At 34.9% G+C, this 16,501-nt stretch overlaps 3 protein-coding genes across 3 annotated transcripts; all 3 read right to left on the reverse strand.

Moving 5' to 3' along the window:
* Nucleotides 1-995: 995 nt before the first annotated feature.
* LOC110704632 (pEARLI1-like lipid transfer protein 1) lies at nucleotides 996-1,764 on the reverse strand. Its single transcript, XM_021882449.1, has one exon. The coding sequence runs from the start codon at nucleotides 1,678-1,680 to the stop codon at nucleotides 1,330-1,332; it is 351 nt and encodes a 116-aa protein (XP_021738141.1). The 5' UTR covers nucleotides 1,681-1,764; the 3' UTR covers nucleotides 996-1,329.
* Nucleotides 1,765-4,420: 2,656 nt separating this feature from the next.
* Nucleotides 4,421-7,750, reverse strand: LOC110704634 (NADH dehydrogenase [ubiquinone] 1 beta subcomplex subunit 8, mitochondrial-like). Its single transcript, XM_021882450.1, has 4 exons — nucleotides 7,510-7,750; nucleotides 7,318-7,404; nucleotides 7,153-7,248; nucleotides 4,421-4,785 (listed from the first exon to the last, which is right to left on the reverse strand). Exons 1-4 carry the CDS (start codon nucleotides 7,645-7,647, stop codon nucleotides 4,729-4,731), a joined length of 378 nt encoding a protein of 125 aa, XP_021738142.1. The 5' UTR covers nucleotides 7,648-7,750; the 3' UTR covers nucleotides 4,421-4,728.
* A 1,382-nt stretch (nucleotides 7,751-9,132) lies between these two features.
* On the reverse strand, nucleotides 9,133-11,334 carry LOC110704635 (L-lactate dehydrogenase B-like). Its single transcript, XM_021882451.1, has 2 exons — nucleotides 10,402-11,334; nucleotides 9,133-9,784 (listed from the first exon to the last, which is right to left on the reverse strand). The coding sequence occupies exons 1-2, from the start codon at nucleotides 11,008-11,010 to the stop codon at nucleotides 9,341-9,343; spliced, it is 1,053 nt and encodes a 350-aa protein (XP_021738143.1). The 5' UTR covers nucleotides 11,011-11,334; the 3' UTR covers nucleotides 9,133-9,340.
* Between the last annotated feature and the right edge of the window lie 5,167 nt (nucleotides 11,335-16,501).

The following is a 16,501-nucleotide window of genomic DNA, read 5'->3' on the forward strand; positions in this document are numbered from 1 at the left end:
CCCCCGAGGCTAGTTTACGTGTGTTCACTGTGCAGGAAACCTTCGGCCCAACACAACTTGGATCGAATCCAGTCTTCTCCATTTCAGTGGACCTTCGGCAAGGTCCCATTGTTTTCAACCGAAACAGTATGTATTGAAATTTCTCGTGAAGTAATAAAGTTCCTTATGATTGGCCTATGTATGCAACTCTAAAGCACGATTGCTTTCGTATGCTTAGTATTAACTACTCAATACTGCACTTTGTACCATACTACAGCTCCTTCATAAAGGCCAACGGCCATACCTTAGCCGGCTTTCTTGGGTAACTGCGTGGCATGCATGCAACTTATTAGTGATCACTACAGAATACTTTCCTACGTTTTCTTAACCTCTATAATTTTATTTTATGTTTTTGTGTTTAGAGAGCCACAGGGACAGGTCACGTGAATCGATCTCATAATCTCACGAAATTGGAAGGAAAGTTTTAACCAACCGAGCAATCCCTCACTCTCTTCTTAAATTAATCAATATAATATAATAGCTTATAAACATTGCAATTATTGTCTCCTAAAATTAATAAGTAATTACTTGATTGAGTTGTTGATTGAACTAGATCTAATTATACTCCCTTCATTATTCGTTAATATTTGTTGATCTCATTTAATTAATTAGATTGTTTTTTTTTAAGATAGAAATTCTTTGACTAGGTATGATAAGTATTAATTGATACATACATATACTACCTTCGTCCGTACAATTAATATGTTAGTGAGGTAGTATATAAAAACAAAATCACATACTTGTAGCAATTTGAAATTGGTTTGGTTTGTCTAGCTTGATGAGTTGTTTCAAAAACATGAATGAATACTTAAATTACATATATATATTTCAATATATTGTTGCTAAAAAAAGGCAGGTGAGACAAAATTAAGAAAGAAAGGGAGTAGTAACAAACCCTTGTTGATATAATTGTTATAGTTAAAAAAACATTAGACCAATCAGATCAAGACCTCATAGATTGAAGCTTGTGCATTATGCAATATAGTATATATATTGTGCATTATGCAATATAGTATATATATAGCTAATCAAAGAACATCACAATATGATAGTATATGTTACAACTTACAAGTATAAATCTATATGAACATCGATTATAAAATGACAATTGATAACCGTTCTCCAAAAGGAAGATTTATTACACACCTTCATAATTGCTTATATATGAAACAAACACATATATAGTAGTACGTAGAAACATATAGTACTACGTAAATATTTTTTCTTAGTAGGATATTACGCATTCAAATGGTCTTGGCATGATGATAAGGTTGCAAATGACAAGCAGTTTCATGGACAAGTGAAACCAGCGGGGTAGTTGCAGCCACAAGCATTGAGAAGCAAGCTTAGAGAAAGAGGAACGTTGAGGTTGATGCCTAAGACGTTAGCTCTAAGGGCAGTGCAAAGGCAAACCGCAGCGTCGAGATCAACAAGGCCTTGAATAAGGCTACAACATGGCTGCTTAGGAGGGGTTCCAATAATTACCCCGAGCAAACCATTGAGCACATTGGCACATACCTTTAGTTTAAGGGTATCAATAGGGCATTTGGAATGAGGGTTTGTCGCGGAAACCAAGGAGAAAAAGAGGAGATTAAGAGAGAGGAAGAAAATGATGGTCATATTGGTGCTCTTTGAAGCCATTTTTAGATAAAAGGATGGGTTTAGGGATGATAGTTAAGAGTAAGGAAGGATACAAGGATTTTACTTGTTGTGAAGATATATTTCTAAGTAGAGATGGGAGGGTATTTATAGGCTCTAATGCTTCATGGTGGAATTATTAATTATAATTATAATTTCATAATATGAATTAAAATAAAGAATTAACACATCATATGTACTAATTTTTCAATGTTAAGGGCACACAATCCAAGATACATGTAACGTCATACACATTCAATTTGTAAAGATGGATGGAGTTTGACTTTGAATTTTTACAAATTTTCGGCCATGTTGCGGCTATAGAATCTATTTTATCGAAAGCGAATAATAAAATTAATGGATGAAAGTAAAATGATGGAGTGGATGTAGATTATGACGGAGGAGGAATTAACTTTCAATCAATGTTCTTAAAATCTTAGGACCCTTATTTTACCTATTATAATTTACTAAAGACTTAAAGAGTATTCTCACAATAATTTAGAAGTAGTTGTTAAGTCTAAGTGGTGTTGTTTCACTTGTTTGGTTTGGTCTTGTTGTAAAATATTTAATGTGCAAGTTACTAGTACTTTTTTTTTTTACAGGAAAAATAATAACATTAATAAATAGTCCTACGGCATCTATAATAATTTATAATAAAGATTTGTAAACCACAAATTTAGAAAAATTAACATAACTTTTTTTAACAAAATCATAACTAATTTGCATATTTGGCACAACTCACTCTCCACCGCTTCAATCTTGACGTAAGCAGTGATTTTCGATGTCTTTGCATCTTTTCAAATAAAGACCTTTCGTAATCTACACTATTGTTTTTATCGTAGTGTTGATGATAAATCCTAAACCCATATGAATCCAAATTATTTTCGCAATTATTATCATAACCGTAAAAACAAAAGGAAAATGATAATAAAAATCCCTAAAATATGGGGGAAAAACCCCCAAAAAAAATTAAGACAGATTCTCACAAACAGAGAAAACAAAACAAAAGCAAATTAATGAAATTAAAGAGAAATGGTCAGAAATATCTAAGAAAACTAAAACCGAGAGGAGAGAGAAGAGATAAAAGGAGGCAGCTTATGCTTTACTTCGTATAAGTTACTCGTATTGTTGTTGCTTTGTTAACAATGATAATACAAAATATGACACGAACTAGAGACAAATTACTCGTACTCGTGGCAAAAAAACTCATTAAAATATTTTTTTGCTTTTGCTAAAATTCAATAATATACATTAATATAAGTGTTGTTATTCAAATAATTACAAATTCTACGTGTATAAAACCCAATGACACGCACCTAAAAAACATTGACGGTGTGTTTGGATTAAAGAAAATGAAAGGAAAGAGAAATGAAGAAATGAGGTATCTTTCATTTGGATGGCAAATAAAGAAGGGAGGAAATTGAAGGGGAGAGAAATGGAATGAAAATTAATCCCTCCATCAATGGAGAGATTTGGAAGAAAAACTCACCATTCTTCCCTCCCCTCCTCTTCTCCTCCCCCCCTTTATCCAAACAAACTGTGAGACTGTCTAGAGTTGAAATTTACCAAACTATAAGCACTAACTGATTGCGGCGGTGGGACAAGAAGGGAATGATTAACTTAAGGTTTCATTGAGAATAATGGAAAACGTGCTCTATAAATTTTGTTACTTTTGAAATATTAAAATTTGATGCATCCGTCACTGCATTATAGTATTATACCATCTGGTATACGTAGTATTATTTAGGAATGAAATGGATAAAGTAATTGTTCTTCCCTTTTACTCCCTACGTTTTTAAATATTTGCTCCATTTCTCTATGCGCGGAGTTTTAGGAGAAATTGGATAAAGTAATAAAATATGAAGGTAGTAGAGTTAGTGGAAAAATAGAAAATTGTAAAAGACAAAAGTAGTGGAGAGAATTGGATGAGAGAGAATATATGTTGGGTCCACTAACTAAGAGAAATTAATTAAATATTGTAAAAGTTTTCCAAATAGGAAAATAAAGAAAGTATTTAAAAACGGCCGAAAAAGGAAAGTGGAGCAAATATTTAAAAATGAAGGAAGTAATAAAATTTGCGGTAGAGTATTTATACACTTTGGTATTGAAAAGATCAAATTACCTCCAAGGTTAAGGGCTAAATAATCTATATATCAGATTAGCTTTGTCCAAAAATATCCAATTCCTGCTTGCTACAACAGTGCAGCTGCACATCACACACACACCGTGTTCTGCTGGTTGCTGCACTCACACCCGGCCTACTTCACGAGTGAGTCCAAGTTTTCTTCATTTGGAATGAATACAGGTCCAACTTATCAGCGATGACGTATTTGAAATTTTGGTCCAGAAATAGGGCCCATTTCTACGCCACTAGCGCTAGTAATGTAATATCCTCTCAGTGAGAATTCTCCTAACTACCACTTTAAGTAGTACTTGAAGCAAATTAAGCTTCAAACGTATGGAGTAGTTTGCCTCTAACCCTGCTTTTCCAACCATAAGAGTATTAGACCTATGATCAGGTCCTTGTTCCTCTCCCCTAATGCTCTGACATTAGGCCGGTTATGTATGTTTACCTTATCCTCATGTTCATGGGTCTTCATCTGGAAATTTGATGAAAATGGCAGTGATGGCACATATAGGGTAATACACCCAATGTCCTACACAAGCTTTTCACCATAACAGACATTCAGTCATTCATATAACTTAAATGCTGTATAGTTCCACAAATATATACTCTGAATTCTCATCAGCAATATGCAAATAATTGTCCACTGCAATAACATGGAAAGTGGATTTGTTTGGTTGTTAGGACAAGCTGTCCCTAAGACATAGGAACTTATGAGTATTACATATACCATTCAAAAAATCTAAGTAGCATCAAATTATGACATTAACAGAAAAGTTGCCAAGCATATCCATATCAATCTTTAAAACAAAAACAAGTCAGACCTTTATTTTAAATCATCCCAGAGCTACAGATGGAAATAAAATGTAAAATGAAGGTCATTTAGCTGAACAACATTTGCGATACAATTGTTGGAGTTGATGCATCTATGGTTCTTCACCGAGCTCTACCCTCAAGTTGTCATATGGATAAACCTTTGGAGTCTGGTCATCACAAAACCATTAACAGTGAGCAAGTAGCTAGAAATGGAAAATTTTCAAACAGTAGAAATTAGCCTAATGTTTGAAACAGATGCATTTAACAAATATAGATCACCCTCAAACTGAGCTATTTCTTTCAAATGAAATTTTTGAAAAAGCATTAAGCATGTATAGTTAGCACATTGGAATTCAGGTGATACCTTCATCTCCTATAAATCAATAAGGTCTGAAAACAACCTTTACCTTCACTAAGAAAAGGTAATTCACCTAGAATAACGTAAAAGGGGAATCTAAATTACAAACTCAAGCACTTGAGCAACCCAGCAGGTGGGTGTGACAATAGATGAGCAACACTAGTAGAAAAAGAGACCATCAGTGTGCCACTATCAAGTTGTTGAAACCAGCACACAAGCAAAAGTAAACAGAAAAACAACCGGAAAACCAAGAATAGTAGAATAAGTACACTCATGCTGCCTGTTAACCTAACATATGGCAGTGAAAAAACACCCTGCAGTTTCACGATGGCTTAAAAGTCATACTACGAGGTTAGGCCTTGTTCTTTTGAGCTGAGCTGATGCCTTGTTCTTTTGAGCTGAGCTGAGCTAAGCTGAACCTTAATAGGGAAATAAAACCAAAAAAACAGATCCTTAAAAGCCATTGTCCAGAACTCTAGGAGAAAATACACTACATGTAAGTATGTAACAGTGCTCCCACCCAAATTTGAGATTTTTAAGACCTAGAGCTAGTAGAGATGAACACAGTTGTTTATCATGTCAATATATTTCCAAAGTCTAGAAGGAATCAGAGTTATCAGACTACATGTATCAGTGCTCCTACCCAAATAAAGAGGCGACTAGGACCCTGAGCTAGCAGCTTATAGCCTTATACAGATGGAACACAGTTTTACAGATCAGCATGAATTTTTTTTAGTGATGTTACAGTATTATTAGTGTTTTGCTTTTGATTAGGTACTTGGCGAGGTCAGAATTAGAACCCTGAAGACTATAGGCAGTGGAGCATTCATTTCAAGATTGGAAAGAATTATTGAACATGAAATTTATGCCTAACATCTTGTTATCAGCAAGTTATATAGGAAAAATACTATTGCAAGAATGAAAATGACCTAAATTAGGTGCATCCTTTAAATGTTTTGTTTGCATTTGGCCTTTGGCTTATTTGGAACAGGAGAAATTTTTTACCATTATCAATATAAAGTTATAAACATTCCTTTATCCTCATATTTAAACCATTGCTCCTGAGCTGATATGAAATGATCTTCTGCCAAAAGGAACCAACTGCAGAAGTAAAGCAATACCCTTCACCACAGAATCCTCCTTCGTTCAGTTCAAGATTAAATACTGTTGCCTCTTTTATATCCCCCTCCCAACCCTTGTCTAGAAGCAGTCAGTAGAGATTGCAAGGGTCCATAGATTCAAGGTATAACCTACATGAGTTTTGCACATAACCCCGTTTGTACAGAACTTATAGAAATCCGTGAATTACCAAAGCTCTAAACTGGATTAACAGCTGGGCACCTTGTATACTGTCTGTCTTGTAGCCTTTCAAGAAATTTGTGAGCCTTCCTGAGATAACTCAAGGCATCAAACTCTGATTTTTAAATTGCAGGGAAAACTTGATTCCATCCTAGGTACCAGTCTCATATTCAAAGGAGGAAGCATCAATATGCATCGGATGTTTTGCTAGAAGAGCAAGGAAGGCCTTAATACAATGTAATCAATCTTTTATTTTGCACCCCTGGGTGATTTAAGGCTTCTACAATTGACCCTCAAAGACTCAAACTAGCACTTCTGTTGATCTTGGCCACAGTAGTACTAATCCTGGCCATGATATAACCATGTCTCAATCCTAAGGGGTGTAAGCTGTAATAGACTAGGTTTCAGGGTTTGTATTCCAGAATTAATTAGACAGATGAACAAAGATTAAAACTTGAGTGTTTGATCGTTAATGGCAAAGCCTTAGGCTATGATCTCTCTAAAACTTTAGGTTACTATTCTCTCAACCTAGTTCCTCACAATTCACACAATGTATCTACTGCAATGCCACATGCTATTACCCTAGCAATTAAAACAGTTTGTCTCTATCACAACAGAAGATCAGGCTACTCAATTCAGAAAGATAATGCCGCCAATTTAAGTGAATAAACTATGACCCAAACTACAACAATGGTCGAAACTTAACCATGACACCTAAGAAACAGGTATTATTCTATCCAAATTAGGAAAATGGTGCATACATGTATGTAAATATCAAATGTCTGAGCAAACCAAATTAAAATCAAATCATCGAATAAAGCCCTAAATAAAAAATTAAAAAAAAATTAAAAAAAAAAAAAAAAAAGGCAAGACTTACAAAGGGATATTTAGAAGCTTTATCATTCCAGACAGCGGCCAATCCGAGAGTAGCGAAGAACCCTAATCCACCGCATAACCAAGCCAATGCTTCGTACTGAACATTTTCATAATTAAAATTGGAAAATCAACTATTAAAAAAAAAAAAGGGAAAATGGAAGGATACCTTTCCAACAGTGTCGGCGATGCGATCTATGCAAGGTTCAGGGAATGGAGTACCGTTATCCCACACCAGCTCATCGTTCACCGGAAGCTATTTATTTATTGCCAGAAATATACAAATGAAATTAATTCCGATTCCGATTGATAAATAATTAAAAAAAAGAAGAGAGAGAGAGAGAGGAGAGGAGAGAGAAACCGGCTTGTCGGGGACGATGTGCTTGCCGACGGGGAGTCCCATACCGGAACGTTGACGGAGGGAGTTGGCAACGGAACGGGAAACCACACCATTTCCACCCAGTATTGCTGAGCCTACTTTGCTTAGTCTTCCTGCCATTTGATCTTGATTTTGGTTTGATTTCGATTTCGATTTCGATTTCTCTCTCGACCTGGGAGTGATTTGTTTGTTCACTATTAGCAATTAGCCAACCCAACTAGGGTCGGAGCTTCATTGTTCCATAAGGATTATGGATAAATTACTAGATAGTCCATTGGGCTTTGTGTTAAGAGGATATAAACCACTTTCATCTACAACTTTTAAGTGATTACCCCTACTTTTTTTTATGGCTTAAATCCAACCAATTATACAAATACCTACCTTCAATTTTTGTGTATTATTTGTGAAATATAAAATATTCTAAAGTTACACATAACCTTTAACGGAGATAGTATAAATTTTTCAGAGCCATTTTATCACACATTTGTTTCATGACTAAAGATAGATACAGGGACGATTTTATAAAGATTGTATCTAGCGTTGTAAACTATATACTTCCTTCGTTTCTTTTTAATTGACATGTTTCTTTAGTCACGTTTATCAATGCACAAATTCAACCATTAATATCTTTAATTACCGACAAACAAAAATTATAAAAAGCTGATATTTTGAAAATACATATCGTGACAAATCTAACACGATCCCACATGACTATATTTTTCATTAAATATAAAGCACAAAACGCGATTGAAGGAGAGTGGGTGAATAGTGTTAAATTCAAAACGTGTCAACTAATAAAAAACAGAGGTACTAGGTATTATGGGAGTATCAACTTGTTGTCTTATGACTTAGGGATTGTTTGGTTCACCTTATTTTTGCTTATCTGAACTTATCTGATCTGGTCTGACTTGATTTGATATGGTGTGGTTTGGTCTGAATGTCATATTTGACCAAACTTTAACCTTAAATATACGATAATCTATACGGAAAAAATATATCAAGTGGGGTCTTGTTAGAGCAACTCCAATGGTTGTTGCTAGGGACTTGCTTGCAATTTTTAAAAGTCTCTAGCTATTAGGTTGACCATTAAAGCTAAAAAATACAATTAGCTTGGCTGCTTGAGAAAAAAAATTCTAAAATTTACTTTGGCAGTGGTAAGAAGAAGAAGGGTTAATTTTATTTTTTTTTTGTTTATTCTTTAATTTTTTAAAAATTATATATATAACCCAATTAAAATGTGACACGTGTCAAATTACCCTTTAAAATAGGTTACCAAATTCAATCAACCGGTCAATAAATGAAAAAAAAGACCATTTTGAGAATGTGGGGTACAAAGGTGGAATTATTTCTGATATACGCAAAGGTTGAGATTATTTTGAGAAGATGTGTCAGAAGTGTGATTATTCTTTTCAATTTTCCCTTAATAATGGGTTTTTATGAGGGAGCCGGAGCCTCTAGTTAATCTCTGGGATTTTATTTTTCTGAATTTTAGTATAAACTTATCATGACATTATCAGAGGTAGTATTTGCTTTCTAATCATACAATAGGCACAATAAAACTGCTAAAGAATTTATGACGCATTAGGATTTAGGAACAGAGACAAATGACAAAATATATTTTAATTCTATTGGAGATAGTGTAACAGTAGGCGGGTTGGGGAAATGAAAAAAAAAAAAAAAAAACTGGTAAAGCAAAACATTTAATACAGTTGATTGTCAAAGAAAAAGAAGCTGATTATAATTTAAGTAAGCTAAGCTAATTGATATTGTTGAATACATTATTGTGGGAAAGAGTGTTTAATTAACTAATAAACTAAACGCCAAGCTGTTCCTGCACCTCCAGAATAGTCTTAGCACTCCTCCTAAGATGGTCAGCTTCCTCATCACTGATAGGCACGTTTATAACCCCAAGCACACCACCTCTCCCAAGCTGAGCAGGCAAGCTAAGGAACACCTCACCATCATCGATGTCATGGAAACCTTTGGCAAGCACCGAAACAGGATGAATCCTACGTTGATCACGTAGAATGGACCAAGCCAAGTTAGCAACAGAGTAACCAACAGCCCAAGAGGTGTAGCCCTTGAGCTGAATAACCTCGTAGGCGCAGTTGATGACTTCCTTGTGTATTTTGACTAAGGTTTCTTTCTCGTAGGCAATCTGGCGCTTTTCTAAGAAACTTAAGATAGGAACCCCTCCTACGCTTATACTTGACCATAGTGCCACCGAGCTGTCCCCGTGTTCTCCTATTATGTATGCCTGGTTTCACAATCAAATTAGTAATTAAACATGTGAGATCAGATCATATTCATAGAGAATACATAACATAATATACACATTGCATATTATCATACACTACTAGAGTGAAACTGAGAGTATCCTATCATTGCCTTTGGTTTCCTTAGCACAAGGACAGAGTGTGACAGTTTAAGCCTTATAGGTGTCTTTATAAGTGGGCCTCATATCCAATTTTTTTGGCCCATAAACATAAGTACAATTGCAGGCATAGGACTGAGAACAAGATAGCCGTACCTTTCATTAGATAAGTGTTTCAACGACCAAATTAATTAATGTCAAGTGTGCTATAAGTATTTGCTAATTGGGTTGAGGCAGCTAACTCTTCACTAATATATGGAGTATGAAGTAATATTTTATACTCGTACTCTGTAACTAATATCAGGAATAAAATATGGATTAAAGTTGGAAAAAGTTGTTCTAATCATGTTCATAAAATTTAAAATTAAACCTAAAAAATAAGATGAGATCTAAAGGATAGAATTTTGAAGCTAAACTTTGGCATGAGTAATTAGATAAAATGAATACTCCCTAATTGTAGAAGTGAAATGACAATAAGAAATGGTGAAAATGAAGAGTACCTGGACATCCTGGGCATTGACATCAAGATGATCAGCGATCAAAAAGCGAAACCTGGAGGAATCAAGATTAGTACCAGAGCCGATAACCCGATTAGAAGGGAAACCGGATAACTTCCAGGCAATATAAGTCAAGACATCAACAGGATTAGAAACAATCATCAAAATAGCATCAGGAGAATATTGAACCAAAGGAGGAATAATCTTCTTAAACAATGAAACATTCCTCTGAAGAAGATTAAGACGAGACTCCCCAGAAATCTGGCGAGCTCCAGCAGTGACAATACAGAGATCAGAAGCGGTGGTGACGGAATAATCAGTGGAAGCGACGATCTTAGTACGAGGGAGGAAGGCGGCGGCGTGTTGGAGGTCCAACATCTCACCGCGGAGCTTGTCAGGGAGGGCGTCGACGAGGGCGAGCTCATCGGCTAAGTCTTGAGTGAGAAGGGTTTGAGCAATGGCCATACCGACGTTGCCGGCGCCGACGATGGATATCTTAATGTGGCGTTTGGTTGGGGATGGTGGGGCGGCTTGTTGGATCGGAGCAAAGAAGGATCCTGCTATGTCTAGACCCGACATTGATGTGGATGATGGGTTTTTGTGCATTGCCATTTCTACTTTGCTGTATTTGATTTGATATTATCTGGCTTCCACAGGGGAGGATATTTATACAGTTATTCAGGAATCAAGATCACAACAGGAGGGGAGATCTATGAAGACCATAACAGTGGTAGAGTTATGCTACACGTATTAGGTAAAGGATAACTACTGTTTTGTTTTTAAAAGTCAGGGAGGGTTTTGGATTCCTATACTTGGGAATGGTCAACTTTCAAAAAGCTATTTGGTATTAACACAATATCGTACTAAACACGACGCGCTTGCCTGCTACCAAACAAATCAACTTTTATTCAACCAACTTCTGCTTTCTGGAACAAGAGTTGTCTAAACATTATTCAATTTAATTTTGGAGTCTATTTTCACCTTTGATTTGTCTATCAAATTATCATCTACTTTGCCTTTAGAGTTTAGACTCACTTCTTTAACTTTGGGTTGTCATCCGCATTTATGTGACCAATTAGAGAGTGTATATGGTTTCGAATAACACTATATGGTTTCAGGATACATTCTTTACCATTTAGAAAGTTATTGACGCCAAATCTCAAAATGTCAAAATCTTTGAAAATAGTTTAATTTTGTATATTGTAGCCTTCAAATTTGTTCTCAGAACATTTTTCAATTGTACTTAACAAACGCAGCAACAAAAATCCTACACGGAGTTAAACATTAAATCACACTCGCATACTATAGTAGTTAGGGCTTGTTTCGATTTACTGAAGAAGAACTGAATTGAACTATTAAAATGAATTGTTTATAAGAGAGAAAATTAGGAACGGAATCAAACTAAATTGTACTAATTAGAGCTAATGTGAACTGAACTGAAATTAAGCCGAACAAAACAATCCCTTAATATCTACACCCAAAAAAAAAACAACTATATATTTGTAAATAATAAACCAGTTAAACTTTGTAGACAAACCCGCCAATAGTTTAAACACTAGCAATGTTTTATAAGGCATATAATATAATTCCGTGGAGTACTTGTTCATTATTTCATTCTGGAAAACTTGTAGGAAACATTTTGACACTGTAATTCAAAAGGTCAAACTCGATCTATAAAATAATGTAAGAGATAGTTGAATGTTTTCTTAATATGCCGTACTAAACATTTGAATGTTTAAACATTGTAAAGGATAATTAATGCATCTAAAGTTCTAAACCATGTGCCATTGCCCGACACAGCAAAACTAGTTGTTGAGTGGTTCAAATGATGCAAGTTAAATTTAATCGGCTTTTATTTCCTTATTCAGCTATAAAACTTAGGGCTGAGCAAAATTACCCGAAAAACCGAAAACCCGTTTCGTTACCGTTTCGAAAATTAGGGTACCCGATCCGATAACCATAATGGTTCGGGTACCCGTTCCGATAATTTGTTATCGGGTATGGTTTTTGGGTATCATTTTAAAATTAACGGTTTCCCGTTCCGTTCCGATAAGCAATTATTTTGTTTTTTTTTTCCTACTTTTCAATATGAGAAGTCTTATGAAGTATTTTGTTATACAAAGTACTTTTAAGAGAGAAGAGAGAAAGAGAGGTGGTACCAATGCTTGAACCCTGGACCTAGACTTCAGAGGTTTCATTCTCTTACCACTAGTCCACAAGGTAAGCTGGTTGTTATAAGTGGTTGTTATAAGTACTTCATCACATGCATTCATATGCTCTTAAAATTATAAAATAATACAAGTCTACTATTGCAAAAATTAAATCACAAATCAAATAATTATATTTTATACTAAGGGTATGTTCTCATACTTTTATTTTCAATTCAGTTCAGCTCCTAATTTTTTTCTCTTATAAAATATTCAGTTCAGTTCAGCTCAATTCAATTCAGTTGAGTTCAGTCAATGAGAACAGACCCTAACTCTATTCTTTTTTACTTTTACACTGTTCATCAACCCTCCTTTGACCATATTTTATGAATGACATATAAGGAAAAATATATTCACGTGCGATCTTTTTAAATTCGTCTCGATAAGTACTACTACCTCCGTCTTATTTTTTTTGAAACTTTAAAATATTTTATATCTCACAAATAATACCTTAAAATTGCAAAAAACTATAAAACAAAGGTAGTATCATAATATATAACTTTTATAATTTTTACTTGTGGAGAATTAAAGTTATTGATCGTTGAAGTTTTGCATTGACAAGCGTTGTAAAAGAAACATGTCAAGTAAAAAAGAACAGTGAAAGTATATACTAATAAATAAAGTTGGTTCTTGTAGCTTGAGCTGTCAATTCGGGTAAACGGGTCGGGTTTTGGTCGAGTAAGAGTGGGTCAGGTCAACTCGGGTTGGGTCAATTCGGATTAATTCCATAACTTGTGCGGGTCGGGTTTGGGTTAGGTCATGCTTTAGTCTGGTCACGTCGGGTCATACTTCTTACCGGGTTTAGTTTGGGTTTAGGTCGGGTTAATAACAGGTCAGGTTACATTCGATCGGGTGAACAATAGGTCGGGTTTAATTCGGGTTTTTACGGGTTAAAACGGGTTTGGGTTATTCTCAGTTTCGAATCGGGTTCGGTTCAAGTCAATAATTTTCGGGTTAGAATCAGGTCAGGTTATTCTCAGGTTTGGGTCGAGTTTGGTTCAAGTCAATAATTTGCGGGTTATAATCAGGTCGGGTCAATTTCAAGTCGGGTTCGGTTCAAGTCAATAATTTGCGGGTTATAATCAGGTTGGGTCATTTCCAAGTCGGATCATTCTCAGATTCAAGTCGGGTATTTCCTTTGACTATAATAAATATGGAAATATACTAGGGAACTATAGTCTATAATTTAGGAAGATAATTATCTCCTTTGACCATACAACAAATATATACTATATTTAACTCTTAAATTTGAGGATGACGCTTCTTTCTTAAACTGACCTGGACCGGCTTGGTAACCCTAGACAAAATTCTTAGATCAACAATAATAATGTGGTCTAAATTGCATTTAAGGTGATTTGAAATCGGGTCAGGAATAATTTGGGTTGAATTTAGGCCGGGTCAATAACAAGTCGTGTTAATTTCGAGTCAAGTTAGTAACAGATCGGGTTGAATTTTTGGGTCGGGTAAGTAATAGGTCTGGTAAAATTCGAGTAAGGTCAATAACAAGTCAAGTTTAATTTGGGTTAGGTCAATAACAAGTCGGGTTGATTTCGAGTCGGGTTTGTAACAGGTTGGGTTAAATTCGTGTCGGGTTAGGAACAGGTCGGGTTGAATTCAGGTCAAGTTAGTACCAAGTCGGGTTAAATTCAGGTTTTGACGGATTAAAACGGGTTTGGGTCAATTTTCGGTTCAAGTCAGGTTCGGTGCAAGTTAATTAAATTAACCGTTGTAAACCGGTAAATTGGTCGTTTAAAGGAAAATTGGATGGTTCCACCCACCCAATTGGACTCCCGAAGGGTATTATTAGGGACCATAATAAACATTTCGACAATTTTTATTCCAGGCGAAAAAAAAGTGAAAAATTTCAAAAATTGAAGGCTAATGTCCACGCTTTTGAGAAATTTTGGATGTTTCGGGGCCCGATGTCGCAAAGTCTTAAGATTTTAGGGAATACATCTGGGGGTCATAAAATGTCGTTTGGAATCATATATGGTAATTATATGTTGTCATAGATGTTCGTGGTAGGCTTGAGTTAATGAATCGGTGCAAGTTGTAAACCGATAAATTGGTCGTTTAAAGGCAAATTGGATTGTTCCACCCATCCAATTGGACTCCCGGAGCGTATTAGGGACCATGGTAAACATTTCGGCATTTTTTTTCTGATCGAAAAAAAGTTAAAAAATTCCAAAATTGAATGCTAATACCACGTTTTTTGAGAAATTTTGTAAGTTTCAGGGCCCGGTGTCGAAAAGACTTATTCCCAACGTGTTTTTTTAAGTGTTATGGTTTGACAGACACATAGTTGTAGGCAATTTAATTGACTTAAATAAAATAAAAGGTAAGTGGGGTAGTTGGAGCATTAAAAATATTGTATAAGAAAGATAGTAATAGTTTATTGAAAAGTAACGAATGTGAGAGTAAAGATATAATAAAAAAGTAGTAGTGAGTTTGGGCGGGGACCATGAGATAAAAGAGAGATATAATATTTAAATATAGCTTTTTGCCAAAAAAGGAAGTGTAACAATTAAAAAAACACGACCGTAAACGGAAAGTGTAACATTTAAAACAATATTTTAGCAATTTTTTTTCGGGGCGAAAAAAAAGTCAAAAAATTCCAAAATTAAATCCACACATTTTGCGAAATTTTGGAGGTTTCGGAACCTGGTGTCGAAAAGTATTAAAATTTTAGGGGATACATCTATGGGTCATATAATGCCGTTTGGAACCATTTTTAATCAATTATATGTTGTCATAAATGTTCGTAGTAGGCTTGACTTAATAAAATCAGTGCAAGTTGTAAACCGGTAAATCGGTCGTTTGAAGGAAAATTGGATAGTTCAACCCACCCAATTGGACTCCCGGAGGGTATTAGGGACTGTAGGGAATATTTCAAACGTTAACCCCTAGCTTGAACCCCACTGTGATCATACACTAAAGTACGGTGGCGTCCAAAGGGAAGGAAGCTAGAGCAAAAGAGTCGCCAACAAGTTTTAGGAACTTGTAAACCGTTCACGAGGTGAAGGTTACACCCCTTAACGATCCAGGAGATCGTCAAATCCAACCTAAAAGAGATTGAACCTGCCCTAATAATAGGCCTCTACTTTATTCTGATCGTATTCATGTGCGCTTTCTGACTAACATACAATCAATAGGATTAACCCTAAACCTGTTTATCTATGTTGGTTGAATATTAATGCACAAATAAATCTATTATTGGCGATCACTTGAATTATAATAAAATTAACCCTAAAAAAGATTATTAATTATCTTATTAAGCGTGATTACAAGAACAAATTCCCTTTAAACATGCATAAAAGGCGTGATCAAGCAATAACAATAAATATAATCAAGCAATATAATAATAATCACAATAATTATAACAATAGTTATAATAACAATCATAATAACTAAAATAATCATGAATCATGTTAAAGCATAATAATAATAGCAAGATCCTAGGCATGATACTAACAAAATTAATAACAAACCCTAGCATATCACTAAACAATAAAGATCATATATTCAACCCTAACATGATACTAACATAAATATTAGGAAAGAAAATAAAAGGCATCATAACAATCGTACTTAGTATTAAACTTACCCTAGACATGATACTAGGAATCATAATAACAACCTAAGCATGAACTCTATATCATAACATCAATAAAAACCATTAAAATACTTACTTTGATGCCTCGTACCTCTTTCTAATAACAAAATACACACGTTAGTAACTTCAAGGAAAATAATAATAAACAATTAAATTAAATAATGGAAATAGAGATTTGGGACCAAACCCTCAGAAATTAAACCTTTCACGTTTAGGGAGAAGGCAACTTCGAATATGGCTAGGTGTATCTAAATCTAATGAATGTGTAATTTTTATATTTGAG

The sequence above is a fragment of the Chenopodium quinoa genome, unplaced genomic scaffold (genome assembly GCF_001683475.1).
Source record: "Chenopodium quinoa cultivar QQ74 unplaced genomic scaffold, ASM168347v1, whole genome shotgun sequence".
In the NCBI taxonomy this organism is placed as follows: domain Eukaryota; kingdom Viridiplantae; phylum Streptophyta; class Magnoliopsida; order Caryophyllales; family Amaranthaceae; genus Chenopodium; species Chenopodium quinoa.

Excerpts from the sequence above, each read along its gene's own strand:
- LOC110704632 (XM_021882449.1), bottom strand. The coding sequence starts at position 1,680 with ATGGCTTCAAAGAGCACCAATATGACCATCATTTTCTTCCTCTCTCTT.
- LOC110704635 (XM_021882451.1), bottom strand. The coding sequence starts at position 11,010 with ATGGCAATGCACAAAAACCCATCATCCACATCAATGTCGGGTCTAGAC. Across the intron at positions 9,785-10,401 it reads TCAATGCCCAGGATGTCCAG|GCATACATAATAGGAGAACA; the intron begins GTACTCTTCATT and ends TTGTGAAACCAG.
- LOC110704634 (XM_021882450.1), bottom strand. The coding sequence starts at position 7,647 with ATGGCAGGAAGACTAAGCAAAGTAGGCTCAGCAATACTGGGTGGAAAT. Across the intron at positions 7,405-7,509 it reads ACATCGTCCCCGACAAGCCG|CTTCCGGTGAACGATGAGCT; the intron begins GTTTCTCTCTCC and ends ATAAATAAATAG. Across the intron at positions 7,249-7,317 it reads TCGCCGACACTGTTGGAAAG|TACGAAGCATTGGCTTGGTT; the intron begins GTATCCTTCCAT and ends GAAAATGTTCAG.